The 16,098-nt window shown below is 38.1% G+C and overlaps 1 protein-coding gene across 1 annotated transcript; it reads left to right on the top strand.

The window, feature by feature from the left end:
* The first annotated feature begins 12,739 nt into the window (after positions 1-12,739).
* On the top strand, positions 12,740-14,195 carry ATOH7 (atonal bHLH transcription factor 7). Its single transcript, XM_066324521.1, has one exon. It carries the CDS (start codon positions 12,947-12,949, stop codon positions 13,400-13,402), a length of 456 nt encoding a protein of 151 aa, XP_066180618.1. The 5' UTR covers positions 12,740-12,946; the 3' UTR covers positions 13,403-14,195.
* Positions 14,196-16,098: the final 1,903 nt, after the last annotated feature.

Consider the following 16,098-nt stretch of genomic DNA (forward strand, 5'->3'; position numbering starts at 1 on the left):
CATTTGAAGAATTGTGGAGGCAGAGGGTTTAAGGAGCTGAAGGAGGTGTGTGAGGAGCAGAAGGTGTAATTCCTGTGTGGAGACTGGAATGTGAGCACCATTCAAACCCTTGCAAAGACAGTTTGGATGATGTGGGAGTCAGGTTGAGAGACGCTAGGCCAGAGAAGAGATAATGTATATTATAGTAGAGATGGAGCAGAGTGTGAGATGCAGCAAAGCCAAGAACTTGAGTTTGAGTTCAAATATATTCTTTACTGACCTTTTGCTGTGTTTTGGAAAGGGGTCTGACCAGAGTGCCCATCCCACCAAGCTCAACTCAGGTGGGAAATTCCAGCTGGAATTCTTGGAATTTTTTTCTGTCTCAGAAAGCTTCCTTTCTCCATAATTAGTTATGGCTGTAAACAAAAATAAATTATAATCTTAACAATTTATAAATAAATTATAAGCTTATGGTAATTTCAGTCAGCCTTATTTGGGAAGAAATGGCTCATTCCTGAGCCATATAATTGAGTTTTAAGAACAGACTTTTGGGCTTTATTATGTTCATGTGTTTCAGCTTTCTGAAGATGTGGCTGGTTGACTTCCATATTTAACATCACAGCCTCTTTTCTTTAATGTATTTTTGAGGATTATCGGCATTAGAACTTTCAAAAACCTTTCAGCAGTTAGTTAATAGGAACAAAGTACCCTCTTAATAACAAACTGCAGGCACTTTTCGATGAAGTTACAATTTCAGCAGAAAAAAAATGTAGATTTAAAAGGAAACACCTGCTCCTGTAAATTACTATGCTGCAGGTACCAACCCAGGAGACTCTGCAGATGGTTCTGTATTTGCAAACGTGACCTCACCACCCCTTCATCAATCTCTCACCGATTGATTCTCTCCAGAGCAGAACACACCATATCCCAAGGTACTAGAAGATGCCTTTGAATTAAATTAGTTCAAGACAGAATACCAGCTAATTGGTATTTCTGTTTCATTTTGGAAGTTCTTAACAAAGGATTTGATTGTCTTACCAAGCACTAGCACTGACTAAAGAATAGTACAGCCAGTTCCAGGAAGAGCTCCAAAGGGAACTGTACTTCAGGAGGTGTAGTCTTTGCTACATTCCTGGCTGATTGGGAGTATGGATTAAGTTGTGCTATGCCCTAGGATTTTGAGATGGACAATCAAAAAGTGGGATCTTGATCCTTAGAACAGTACAATATGAATTTGTTGCTTCTGTTAGCCTTTCCTGCCAGCGAAGGAAAAGTAGGAGGTATCATAAGTTCTGTGTGTTTATTTTCTCTCCTCAATTGTTTTCAGGCATTTTGTTCCTTTAGTGAAACCTGACACCGATTTTGCCACTTCTCTTAACTAGGAGAAATTTTCTTACGTGCTTCTTCCAACTGGGCCTGTGTAAAGGCCGTGTGCAATGTATTGAGACCTTTTTCTTTGCGGGAGAAAACATTAACACCCTGTCTGGAAAACAGACCGAAAAAAGTAGAGACAAGCTCGTGTCCCCTGCCCAGTCATACATACATGTTCCTGTTTTGTCACCCATATTCCTCAAAACTTTTCTTAATCTTTGACTTTGAAAGCATCCCAAATTCTTCAAACCAATAGCACTTTTATCGGAGCCTCATTTTTCAGTGAGTCTGAATTACACAAGTATTATTACTATGCTCAGACTTTTTTTCTAAATGATAAGAAAAAAAAAGTAATGCATATCTTTTTGCTTCTCAATTATATGTGAATAAGGTCAGCTGCGACAGAGCTGCCTTCCTACATTTTTTGCAGGAATTAAAATCTATGAGTAGTTGATGACAAAAACCATGATGTATGCAATTAAATAAGAATGATTGTATTAAACAAGAATGATTGTAATATATTTTGTATGGAAAGAAGGAAACTTGTATAACAGCAGTGGCTGAAAATATTTCTGTAAAAAATTATGAGAACTCCTAATTTGAAATTTCCACTGTGGTAATAATTAAGTTCCACTAAAATAATAATTAACCTTCCCATCTTCGAGTTTGTAGAATTCAGAAGAAAACTCCACTGAAATGGAAAGAATGCTGACTTTCAGGACTCTTGAAATCCTGAAATAACAGGGAATTAAAGGAAACAATTAGCTTCATGGGAGAAATAAACAAACATCAAGCTTGCTGAAATCAAATGTTCAGTCCTTTTGCTATGTACATGGAATGCAGTGAAATTTTTGCTTTCCTAGCCATGGCTTATCACTTTATTCTATTGTACCTGATGGGAAATGTTGTTCTATGTGCATTCTGAGCCAGCATTATCTATTAGCAGGCACGACATTAAGTGTTTCTTTATTCACAAACTGCCTTTCCTGGTAACTTTTAGAATACACCCGTCACATCCAATTCGTTGGAGCTCGCAAATGTGACACTTGGGAGGGCTGAAAATCCAAAACATTAAATGTTACCATGTGCCTAACTAGAACATCTTAATCTTTTAGAATTGCCTTTCTTTTGATGGGGAAACCTTTGTGGCGTCCTGCTGTCCCTGCAGACAAAAGAGCAGATGTGGAATATGAGTGTGTGCGTGGGCACTCAGCTGTCTGGGCAGGGTGCAGACCAAGAGAGCTGCAAGAGTTCCTCCTTAATTTGGAAAGCAGTAATTGCAACATCAGCCATTACTATCAACTTTTACTTAAACTGACTGAGGATTACTTAATTTGCATAACAGTTAAATTATGAAGTATAAATCTAGTGGTAAAGTACAATAAAAATGAAGTGAGATCTATATTTATATTTTGTATATATATCTATATATATGTACACACACCAATTAGTTTTAAGGTTTCCTTTTCTTTTACTCCTATACTTGATCCTTGCCATTTTTGAGTAAGTTTCAAGTTTCAGCAGATAAAGATAACTTTACTGTAAAGAGGTTTGTTTTTTTTTTTTTTAAAAAAGCAAATAAAACAGGGCTTATGGAAAATATAAAGATTGGACATGTGCCCTCCTAGATGAGGTGAACATTCTGCTTTCATTAACAAGTCACTTTCTAGTTCACAGCGTTATGCACTGGGATCCTGGACAACCAAACCTTATGGCGATTTTTACCTTTGGATACTGGATTAGTCCCATTAGCTGCAGAAGGATTACAGAAACACGTGAAGTTAAGCATGAATGAGAAATTAGTATACAGAACATCAAATTAGAATTCTCATTTTCTTTCATAAGGGGATTTTTGTGAGACTTTCCATCACTTAACCTTCTAAAATATTGTCATGGAATATTTATGTGACAATTCTTACATTTTTCTAAAATAAACTGAGTCTGCAGCAGTGTGTTTTAAAATACAGTATACCCTCATGGGGTATACTATAGTATACATACTATATTGAAAATGCCACAAGAGTGGATTTTTCATTTACACAACTGAATACATGAAGTCTGAATTATATATATCAAAAGCATTTGATCTGTCATTTAAATAATTTAACTACTTAAATAGATTTTTTTGTGCATTTAAAGAATTTGATTAGATATTCTATATATTTTTATATATATATTTAAATAGAATGCCTAGAAGAAGGCACGTAGCTGAGAAAATTGAATTGAAAAAATTTTACTAGATCTGCTATTAACTGAGAGAATTATTCTCTCATTTTTATGAAGCAACACTTGACAGGTCAGATCCTTGAAAATACTGTTACTTCTTATTTGAACCTATTTCCTTGGTGGTTATATATACTTTCTGCATTTCTTCAGTGCAAAAGTGAAAGCTAAAGCTTCTAAATGAATATCAGGACTGCATGGCCCAAATGCTGTGTAAAATGCTCTAAAAACTGATAGGAAGTACATTTATGTAACAGTTTTGCAAAGTGAAGGATAATTGACAAAAGTCTCATTTGTGTAACAGCTTTGACCCATTAGGGGCTTTTAAATCATGCTTCACTGACTTCAGGGTTGCTGTTGTCAAGCTACTTACAGATCCTAGTTAAATCAGGCATTTCGTATTTTTGCCCTCATTCGCTTTTGTTTACCAGCAGGAGACAAAATATTTAATTAGTTTTGGGACATTTATAATCTCCTCTGGGCCAGCTCCAGCCACAAAGCTGGACGCCATTCCTGAGTTAATTCCAGCCAGGCTGCCCTCTTCACTACAACATATGGGTAACCTCTGAGCCTTCCGCAAAAGTTGCAACAACTATTAGAAGAGTGGGATGTCCCTGCTGGGAAAATGCTGCGCCACAAAGCAGAAAGGGGCCAGCGTCACCAGTGGAGGTCAAGGCATCACTTAGACTAAACAGCATCTGGCAAACTGTGCCAAATAGAAATCAATGAGAAGCAGGGCACTGGGTAGTGATTTCATGCCTGTTTACACAAGAAAATAACTCCTTCTGAAGTGAAAAATGATTTTATAAAAAGCTTACAGCATCCTTTGGCATCACTTCTCTCCATTGTTCCTTCTTGTATTTTGATTAGTCAATAAACTGTGGCACAATCTACACATGAATTTGTTTTGAGCAAGCAACATTAACTGTAGCATTGATGATGTTTTTGGGAGATGAGGAGTTTTGAGAGTCTTCTATCTAATTGGCTAAGAACCAGCTGTATAATTGTAATTCATTTCCAAGGTGCATTACATTCTCTTCTCCATTTTACAACAATCAGTCAGAGAGCTTGAGAAGAAATAAAACAAAGACGGTTTGTAATCTTAGGGACTGTACGTTCCTGCCACTGTAAACTGTTGCAGCTCAGTCCACTTGAAACCTTCCCATGTTTTATTATTGTCACTTTCTTTCCTGCCTGTATATCTGCTTATATCTCATATTGTGGGCTTTGTTTTTCCCTGTTGCCTTTCATCACTTTTCGCTTTTCCCTGAAATTCCAGGTTCTGGTTTCTAATATTGTAAGCAGACTGCCATTCAATTCAGTGAGATGACTTAGGGCTGAGTATTAAATATACTCAGGTCTTCAGAGAGTCATGGCTTTAGAGACTACATTTTATCCCACACAGAGCTTCTTCCTTGTCTACTTTTCCGGTTCTCAAAAAGGGGACCATTCTCTACTGGCTTTTGTTTTTTTGTCTACTTGTCAAGAAGTATTTCTGTTTTCAACAATTTCACCACTCATTTTCATCCTTAAACTAGCTTGTATTGTTCTGCACATTCATTATTTCTGTACTTGGAGTGAAGCAGGTTGCAGGTTGCAAAGTCTTTATGGTATAGAAACTACACGAGTCGTAGTGTCCCATAAGTGGATTGCAGTACTCATTTCCATGTCTCCTTGGGTTTTTTGGCAACAGGGGCAGGGAAGATGTCAGCTTCAGTCTGGGGTCTTTATACCTCTTGATAAAGAAAACACACTAGACAGTGACTTTTCACTGTAGGAAAGAATTGAGAAATGCAGTGTTCTTGGTGGAAGGAATAAAAAGTTACTCCTTTAAAGCTAAGTGTTCAGAGTGGCTGTCATTGGTCCTGTCCCCTGGACAGCTGGCATGTGAGGGAAAAAAAATCTCACTAAAAGTGAGATGGACTAGCTGTTCATGTCTGGGTGGGGAAATGGTGCTTTTACTCATGAAGTGCATTTTTTTCACAGTTATAAATCATTCAGAAAAATTTTAATAAAATAGAGTGTAATTCAGTAATAAAATGCTGCAACTTTTTTTTCCTACTTTTGGAGTACACCAAAGTCCTTGTTTGATCAAAATCTGCATGTGCAAGCAGTTTTTTTGTTTGCTTGATTGTAAGTAAGATTTTTTCTGATTAGGTATTTGGGAAACTTGGTCGAACACATTCTTACACTCCTACCATGACACACCTTTTATAGCTCCCTTTCTCTGCTCCTCTTTGTCCCCTCAAGAGTAAAGAGAAAACTCCACTCCTGTTACAGCTCTCTTCCATAGTCTGTGATTAAGTCAATACTAAAGTCTGTAGATACTGCATGAACCAGTTTAGTTCTCCTATGTATCAGGAATACAATCCCCAGATATTAAGAGAAAAAGGTTTATCAGAAAATATAAAGGGGTTGTGTTTTCACACTTTGATATTTGATGATCTTCAACAGCTGGGGAGAGTCTTCTAGGGAAGAAATTTTGTTGTATGATGAATTTCCGTATTGTCTCTCAGCATAGTTACTGATTCAGTTTCTATTGTTAGGGCTTTTTGTTGGCTTTCTACAAAAAAAGAATTTTTTTTTCTTCTATTCTACTTCTATTGCAAAGGAAAATAATTAAAGGCTAACTTATGAATGGTCTTGGTATTTTGGGGGGGGTTGTGGGGTTGTTTGTTTGTTTTTGAAAGAGCAAATGAAATTGAGGGGTTTTTTAGCAGTGATTGCCATAATGTTAATGTATTTCTTGTGCTTCTGATGTCATAGCAAATAGGTAATTTAAGAATAACTTACTGCAGGGTAAAAAAGATTGTTTTTTCACAAGGTTGGTGTGGGGAACTGACTCAATTTGTGACTGCTGTGTCGCCTCCCATGATGGTGTTTGGCAGGAAGCAGCTCCTAGGGACAGGAAAGCCATAACACCACCTGATCCAGCAAAAGGCTGACCTGTCAGCAGGTAAAATGTAATAACAAATCATACCCTCTGCTTGAGGCTGTCTGACCATGTGTGTTGCTTGGAGGAAGAACACAACTGATTTCCTATTAAAAGATTTTGGTTCATCCTTTCTTTGCAGCAAGCTTGGGATTTTGGGGGTTGTTTCATTTGTAGCAGTTGGTGTTGCTTCAGTGTCAAGAATCTCATTAAATTTAGCTCCATTTATAAAGTTCGAAGAACAAGTGCACACATCCTAGTTCACGCAGGCGGGTTCATAAACAGTTGGGCTTTGGCTGTTGCCCTTTCTGCAGAATCATTTTGGAACAAACATCTCTGGTTTGAGGCTGCAAGGACCAACCAATTGTATTTGGAGGGCAGTGGGCACAGGGAATAAACAGGGGAGTTCCCATCCCTGTGACCTCAAAGGTGTTACAGAGGTGGCTGTGATGCACAGGTGTGAGGAATGAGCAGGGTGATAATTGGATGAGAGACACCTGAAAAAGTTTGAAAAAGGGGAGGGGCCACAAGAGAGGAGGACTAAGGTAAGAGCCGCAGGACTAAGAGGTAAACAACCTCTGGAAAATTGCTTTTTCCAGAATCGGGCACTGAGCTCAAGATTTCTGAGTTTATAATTCTTTCTGCTGTGAGGAAAAGTGGTAAAGCCCGCTGGTGAAGTATGTCCTCACCATCTACTTCATCTTTCTAATCCTGAGGTATCTGATCTATGAAAAGATAATAATTTATCACTCATGCTGCTAATTACCCTGTTAGAGGTTTTATAGAACAGGTTAGGAAAACATCTGCCAGAGATCATAAAAAGAGTAATTCCTATCTGGAGTCAGGAGGATAAAGGAGATTCCTTCCCTCATCTGTTTCATGGTGCAGAGCATGCATAGTGCTTTTAATAAGTCTCAAGCCATATAGTAATGGGAGGTCTTTTCTGGAAGACTCTTGTCTCATTGAAGTTGAGTATATAGGAAAATAAAAAGTGCTTAAAGAAACTGGATGACATCTTAAATAAATGGGGTTCTGCTCTTGCCTGTGTCAGAATGCCTATGTAATGCATAACAAGGTTTTTTTTTACTTTTTAAAAACTTATATTGCCCGGTGGTACTGGAGATAATGCTGATCTAGTTAATTCTCAGCTGAGAGGTGAACAGAGTCAGTATTTCACCCCTAGTTGGTTCAGCTGTGGAACAAAGCTCCCACAGCTGTAGTACTGCAGCAGCCAAGCTTCCTTGCACAATTCTGCTGGAGCAGTGACCAGTGAACATTGTGCCAGGTCACCATGTGTGCCCTGGTGTGTTGTGTCTGTAGGTTCCCTTGTGAATAACATCAGGACAGCTCTTGCAAACTGCTGAACAGGTGCAGGTGCAGTTGACCTTGATAGATAACTGTATTTTTAAACACATGAGATGTATACAATGCCTGGAAAATTCACTAGCTTTGTAATACGTCAGAGCTTTTTTGCTGCTCTAGTGGTGCAGTGGGTTGCAGTATCATTCTAGGTGGAAACTTCTTTCATGATCTGTTGTGTGTGTATACTAAGGCACATAATGTGCCCAATTACCCAAATTCAGTATGTAATGTAGGTGAAAACCAGGTTAATATTCAAAACATGTTCCTCTAGTAATGTGGTAAAAGGACTCCTTTCCCCTTTTTGGTTTTTGAAGAGGTTTCTGACCTTCTGTTTTAAAAGCACGCTTTCAAGCAAAGTTATGTTGGAAGGGTGTTCTCTGCAGGATTGCTGGAGGAGGCTTTGCTTTTTGAGACTCACATGAAGGAAGTGAGAAGGATGATGTGGAACAGAGGAGGAATGGGTGAATTGAGAAGTGGTAACTGGAGGGCAGTATGGCAGGTAGAGCCTGAAGTATAGCTGGGACATTTACTTGAGCTGCTAGAAAGAAGAGCTGAGCCCAGAGAGACTGAAGAGGAAAGTGAACTGTTCTAAGCACTTTATAGGAAAGAATGTCCAGTACCAGTGTGGAAAGCCCCCAGGTGAAATGAGTGCAAACTCTTCTTCCGGCTGTAGATTGTTATTCCATTTCCAGAATTAGTTACTAAGTTAGTCCCTTCAGGATAAAACATTCTCTACTGAATTGTTGGTTTTGGATAGTTCTATAGCTGTAACAGGGAAAAAAACCAACGCAAATAACCAAGGCAGGAAAAGAAGTGTTTCTGCGCACCATGGATTTCTAGCCTGTCTTGTGAGCTGAGTCAAACGTTACAAGAAATTGGGCCCTTAAGGATGGTCATATCTTGGTAGTTACCCACCTGCTCTTAATTAGGCAGTGTACAGCGTGCCAGTCTTCCTGCTTTGCTCATGGTAAACTACAGTGGTGAGGAGTCTTAAGGCTTATAGAAAGGATCTACCTCAAAGGAAATAGTTCTGGCTAGAAGGGAGAGGTAAGATGCTTGTTTTGATACATTGCTTGTATATGTTTTTATAAACACAGGTGGAGAAAGTAGGGAGGGATTAGACTTTAACCAGAAATACTGCTTTAATTTCATTTTAAATTTAGTATCTGGCCCCAGTCAATCCCAATAAAAGTAATTAGATTGTGTTTTCCATAGTAGTACAGGTGAAAGATGTTCATCTCTTAGTGGGTGCACTAATTGCATCTGAGTTTTTAACTTGGATACCTTGACAATTTTGAATGGGTTTATGTATGTAGTCATAAATCCTAAAACTAGCTAATTTCTTTAATGGATTTAAACTCTCCTTTATTTTCCTAATATTGGAGGTGACTTGAAGTTGCTAAAAGTTTGTGACTGAAATAGCATTCTTATCTGACTATTGTTTTTCTCTGAAGCAAACATAATATTTTGGTTAATGACACTGTTTTAGAATTAAAATATGACTCAGGAATAATGCTGCAGTGATCATGGAATAGCACTAAATTGGTACCTGTATAGTTAGAAAATCAAAGATTGAAATTTGAGCAACTGGGTAGGCACAGAAGATTTTTGTGGTGATTCTGGTTTTTTTCTGGCTTGAGATTTTCTTATGAGAAAAAAAGAGTAAAAGGGAACTTTCTGAGAAATGATTGATGTACAAAACCTACAAAACTAATATAAGGTAGGATTAAAAAAAAGCTTTTAGCACTACAGCAGTTCATCACATCAGGATATAGTAATAGCTTTTACAAAATATATAATAAAATATTGATAATATTTTAAAAAATGTTTCAAATAGTCGTATATATGAGAAATTGTTAAAGGTGATAGGAAGAGGGAATAAGATTACATAAGCACTAAATGAGATAAACAGAAATATAGGGGAAATCAAACTGAGTGAAGAAAACCTGTGAAAATTCCAATCGATACCCTTTCTCTTATTCACTGAGCCATAAAGCAGATTATTTTTTAGCTTGAGATAACATTATTATAGGGCTATGCAAGAGGGCTGTGTAAATGAACTAGGTGGGTCTGAATAAGACCTTGATACATTTTGTATTTCACTTTAATAAAGCAGGAACTTAACAAGATTTTAAGTGATGAAAAGCAGGTGTTTTGATCAGCCAGCATTTTTTAGCTTTGCCTCTGAGCTATAAAATCCTGTTGTTAATTTGTTATTAGTCTAAATGGATCTGGGCTCTTGTCCTGTGCTTTGATAGTAAATCATTTAAGCTGAAGTTAGAGTGTGTTCAGTAGGAGAGATAAATCACAGTTTCTCTCTTGAGATTACAGCGGCGTGTGTTAGTCAAAGCATGATAATGGTGGTGAATCAATTAGAAAGGGAAAATTAACAGCACTGCTGTGTACTGTGTTACTGTGCATTAGTGAAGTAAAATACAAAGTTTCTGATGCACTGTGATTTTCAATGTATTTGAAGTTTTCATTTTCGTTTATACTGGCAGGACATAATCAGTTAAAAAGAGAAAACTGCTGCCAAGTGAAAAAATACAGTACTGTGTGTTAAAGGGGAGCTTTTCAAATTTACGGCATGACATTAGCAGCACTCTTAAGATGAAGTGATTAATTACCTGAACTGAGTTTAGCTATTTCATGAGAATACACAGTATTTAAGAACTTACAAGACACCTTAATATTTTTACATGAAAAATCAATTGACATTCATTGTAGGAGACAAAGAGTTTAACTAACAAACTCATTTGGGTTCAAAGGCTGCAGTAGCACTAAAATACGCTTTAGCAATAGTATGAAGATCAGATGTGAATTTTCTTTTCTACTGCACATGCAGTACTTCCCATGGAGCATCTTCAGAAACAGAGCTCTCACAAGTTCTAATTGCTGATCCTTTTGGGAAAGACATATGTTTCCGTGGGGCTTTGAACTGAGCTGTTCTCACACAGATAATCAGAAATTGTCTGTCAGAAAGTGGCGTTTTAGCGTGTGGTAGTAGCTCTTTATGTTTGGGAGAATAGGTCAGCGCACACAGATAGCCAAGTTGAACATTTCTAATGAAACATGATGAAGTCGCACTTCTTTAAAAATTGAAGAAGTGGCATACATTTTGATAATGGAATAATGGAGACTCCCTACCCCAACTATCATCTCTGTTCATGATCATTAGGATGCGGAATATTAAGAGCAGAGCAACTGGGCGTAACAGCCGACGTCCAACATCTGTCGTGCTGGAGTCCATGAGTGTTCAATTGCATCCTATTGTTTTTGGATTATTCAACCTCATTTCATTGTCATTGCTTTTGCTAGGGATTAATCAGCTGTTTACAACTACACCAAGTTTTGCAGTCATAATGAAAACAATTGAGCTATAGTTCTAAATAAATATACAGTATTCAGTCTCTAGTGAAAAAAGTTACTAATTTATGAATGCTGGTAACAATTTAATTACGTTTGAAATCAATACTGATAATAAATCGTTGTGTGGCAGGTTTTTTTTTTCCCTTTTGTGTACATCAGAAAAAGATCATATGATATATCCTTGTAAGTTTATGTAGTTATGATTTTAGTAATACAAGTATAGTAAAAGAAAGATGTTTTAATTGTAGGGCATGGGTGTGAGTATATTGTGGCTCCTCTGTCATTACAGTTGGTAGCAGAATTGATTCCTTGCTGCCAGCAATCAGATTTGTTTTTCACATCCTCTTTTATTCTTGTCACTTATTTAGAGATATTACTAAAAAGACACCTTTATTTTACATCAAATACACATATGTACTTTATTAGGGTGTATTAAAAGGACAGTTTTCAGGTGACTTGTATAGTTACATGTTTTTGTGTATAATTATCATAACCCATCTAAATATTTTTGCAGTTATTAGATAAATCTATAGCTACATTTTAAGTGTTTAAATATATTTAAATTATTTTGATGACTTTGAGTTTGCTGACAGGCTAATATATAATTCCCTTTTTCTCAAGATACTGCTCTGATTGCAATGTTGTTGTATACTTTATACAATATTAAAATTATGAATGCTGGAGGGTTTCTAATAATTTGAGTTTACTTATTTTGGTACCACATGTGCAAAACAGTGGTATTCTTGGCCATGTACATTTTAGCTCTTTCTCTTTTTTCATTAATGCAGTTATTTCTTCTATCCTAAATACTTAGCCAGGATTTTCACGAGTTTTAATGTACAAATACTGCAATGCACAAAGATTTCTTTTTCCCTGAGTTGCAACCGATTATCCATTGAAAGGATCTTTTGCTTAACTGCCCAGAATCTTGTGGGGCCAGCCAGACACTACTCCAGATGGCAAGTTGTTAGGGCTGGACAGAATGGCTTTGGAAGACTTCTCACCAGATGAAGGCTGTAATGTTGGGATTTTACTGTTTGGCTTTTTTTTTCCCCCCTGTAGTTCCCAGGGTGGGAAGGTGCTGGGATGGCAGCAGCGTGCCGCCCGCCCACCTGCTACCACCTGTTTAGCTTTTACAGTTTCTATAAAGCATCGTCTTGTCCACTCGACACAATCGTTGCTGGCGAGCAGGAGCCAAGGAAAAAGAGATCTCTCTTAGGAAGTTACATCTTCAGATTGCAACCCTTCACCATCGCAAAATACTCTCCTAAACTGAGTCAGAACTTCTCCTCATTTGAAACAGCCATTTGGAGTTGTTGTGCCTTTAATCCACTAAGATCCTTCTTGGATTAAACAGACCGTTTTCTCCAGTAACATGCATTTGGAGAATGGAGATTTCATTGTTTTCTCTCTCGCTCGCTGAGATTATAGAAATTAAATGAATGAAAGCAAAAGACATTAAAAAAAAAAGCTTCATTCTTTCTTTCAACGATAAGAAAACATTTTCAGACTTCCCCAGAGGAACCAGAAGAACTTTTATTTTATTATATTTATTTTTTTAGAAGCCAAGAAAAATACTCTGTAATTGATATCGGGAAACAGATTCGAGAGATACAAAGGCTACTCCATGAGTGCTTTCCTTACCACTTTTTAGATACCGAATTTTTGCTAGGTGATCTTTGTGTGTGTGAAAGTGAAGCTGCATCAAATATGAAAACCTGTAAATCCAGTCACCTGGACTCAGGTGTGGAGTCAGACACGCAGTGCAGGAGCGGAGCAGGCTGTGTTGTGAAGTGCAGTTCGGAACGGATGGAGAACGCTGCCAAGAGGAGACTGGCTGCCAATGCCCGCGAGAGGAGACGGATGCAGGGACTGAACACCGCCTTCGATCGCTTGAGAAAGGTGGTTCCGCAGTGGGGGCAGGATAAGAAACTGTCCAAGTATGAGACCCTGCAGATGGCTCTGAGCTACATCATGGCTCTGACCAGGATCCTGGCCGAAGCTGAAAGGTACAGTAGTGAGCGAGAGTGGATTAGCCTGCACTGTGAGCACTTCCATGCCGACAGCTACCACCACTACCCGGCACAGAAACCCACGGCGGACAGCGACCCTTACACGCAGAGAGTGTTCGGCTACCACCCGGAGCACTTCCAAATAGCTAATTAGAACTTGTTGCCAGCTAAAAATGTGCAGCAGGCCAGATGTGTAATTTAATAATTAGCAAGAGTTAATCTGCTTGACTAAGGTAATATTGGCATTATAATAGCTCATTCTTGTTTGCATCTTATAGTAATTTGGCAAAATAAATTTGCTCTGAGAATGTAAAATCAAAAGGCATTTAAGATGATTGAATCTATTTAATGCTGGTGGAAATGATACTTTTAATTTTAAATATTTCTGACCATTTTTTCCTAGTTCATCTAGTGTATTTGATGCTTTAATTAAATAATTTTTGGTGTTTTTTTTTTTTAACTGTGATGAATCATGACAGTATTTCTACAGATCATGGGACAAGTTGACCCATGGTGTAACTGAATGGAATAGCACCAGAAATTAACTTCATTCCATGTTTTTGTGTCAGCTTTAAAGTTATTCTTTAGTTTCTTTTTGCATAAATGGTTCACATGGAAAAAGTTTTATAATGTATTGGAGTGCTAGTCCTCAGAGAACTAACTTTCTTAAACTTTGTAAGTTTGACATATGGGTTCCAAAGTTGTGTAGGTTTGCTTTAATCCAATTTATGGTGTCTCTTGTATGCTCGAAAACGAGCTGGTTTCAAGTCATGGAAGGAATGTTTTCTTTTCAGTAGTTGTAAAAGCACGTGTGTCTATATACTACAAATGAGAATGCTTGCGTGAAAATAATCTAAACCTCTAGATTTTTGTAGTCTTTAAATGATGGGATTTTATTTTTTAATCTTATGTTATCTGGAAACAATGACAGATTTTGTAAATCATAAATAAAGTGTTTTCTATGCTATGTCCTCATCGAATATCTAGAATTCCTACCCTGGGAATTACTTACTAGTGGATTTTCTACCCCAAACATTACACTATTTCTGTCACAATCCTGGCAGTTTAATGTACTGAAGAGCCAACCAGCAAGTGATATTTTCTTCCCAGCTACAGTACGGAGTCTATTTGATGTATGAGTTTGGGAAAAAATTATGGAGCATTCTTGCAGATTCATTTCAGCCCTGGTGATGTGCTGAATGGCCTTTTGTTTACTTGCTGCTTTTACTTGTGAGGGATAGAGGGGTCTGGGGAGAAAAGGCAGAAGAGGAAAGAGGTTGGGAAGATGAAGAATGAGTGGGGAAGCACATGTAGCAGGGTGCAGAGTCTGCAGAGGCTCAGCTGGCGGTGTCTGGTGTGGAGATAGCAGACTGTGGGGCTGAAGGGTGCCTCTGCTGGCTCTGCGGAGGGGAGATCGCAGAGAAAAGCCCTCCCTGGTGTTAGCCCGGAGAGGGTGGGAGAAAGGGAGCTGCTGTCCCACAACAGCTGCTGGTGGATTTCCAGCAGGGAAGGCTTGCGAGTTCCCTGCTGGCTTGCTGCCACGCCTTATTTTAGAATTTTAGGATTCTTTCGAATGACGAGTGAATAGCTTTGATAGGAGTTATTTTCGGCAATTAAGCAGCTTTCAGAGAAGAACAAAGGCATTCATAGGAACTAAGCCGTGTTTAGGGGGAGAGGGGCGTGCTTCAGGAGCAGTTCCTCCCCGTGTGGCTGTCCCTCGCAGACTTTTCGCCCTCGCTCACTGATACAGGCTGCCGCCTTTCCTGTTCTGCGAGTTGGGTGCTTCCTGGCCCGGAGGCTGGCTTCCAGGCTGCCTTAAACACTCTGAATATTCTGAGCAACTCTCTCCTTTAAACACTGGCATTCGGGAATGGGTTTTTAAACGTATATTTAGCCTCTTTAAAGGTAATGAATAGTGTTAATTATTAAAATGGGGACCTTCGCTTTGTGTGAATTATATTAGATCTTTATCAGCGAGCAGACGGTGGATTCAACTTTAGAGATATGAAGTCATGTTACTCAGACAGTAGAATTAATTGTTGTCCATCATACAGTCAAGTTAATATTGTGTGAATATTACTTACCAGTAAGTGGCAAGTTTATGTATGTAGTAACAATGAATACAATTCTTAATTAAATGATGTGCTATCTTACCCTAATGTATTAGCTGTAAACTTCAGGCAGACCTGCACTGCTAACACAGGAGTGGGTTTTCCGTACTGAAACAGGAGTAGGATGCAAATAAATAATGTGATTATATGACATGGAAAGCTTGGATTAGTAAAAGATTGCCTAAAGCTGAGGTGTGAAGGCAAATACAGTTCAAAAGGATAAATGCCAGAATAGGGTGCAAGAACACAACTGATGCTTCTGGCAAATGGTTTGTTTTTGTGGGACATGGCATTGCAGTAATTCAGGTAGAAGTACTTAACAGCCTTTTCTCTTCCAATTTTGTTTCTTCTTAAAATGCAGCTTTGCACTTTATTTTCTACTGCATATGATGATATAGTTAAAAATAATGGATTAGTATGCAGGGAATGATTAAGTGGTAGTAAACTCTCATAAAGAGGAACGAAGCAACGCAAACTATAAAATACCTGTGCTCATGTCACCAAGTTATGAAGAATTGAAACTGCAGCCCTGCAAAGCACTTCAGTGCAGTATGTAGGTACTGAGCACTTATTAGTCAGGTCATGGTATCAATCTCTGCTGCTGAACAATGTGGTTAAAGGTTATAATCCCCTGTAATCCCCATTCTCTTAGAGTTTGTTGTGCTAATGGGATGTGAATGCTATTGACACCTTTATTTATAGTTAGTAATATTGCTGCTGGAAATTTTGTGATTTTATC

This window comes from Sylvia atricapilla, chromosome 8 (assembly GCF_009819655.1).
Source record: "Sylvia atricapilla isolate bSylAtr1 chromosome 8, bSylAtr1.pri, whole genome shotgun sequence".
Taxonomy (NCBI): Eukaryota; Metazoa; Chordata; class Aves; order Passeriformes; family Sylviidae; genus Sylvia; species Sylvia atricapilla.

Excerpts from the sequence above, each read along its gene's own strand:
- ATOH7 (XM_066324521.1), top strand. The coding sequence starts at position 12,947 with ATGAAAACCTGTAAATCCAGTCACCTGGACTCAGGTGTGGAGTCAGAC.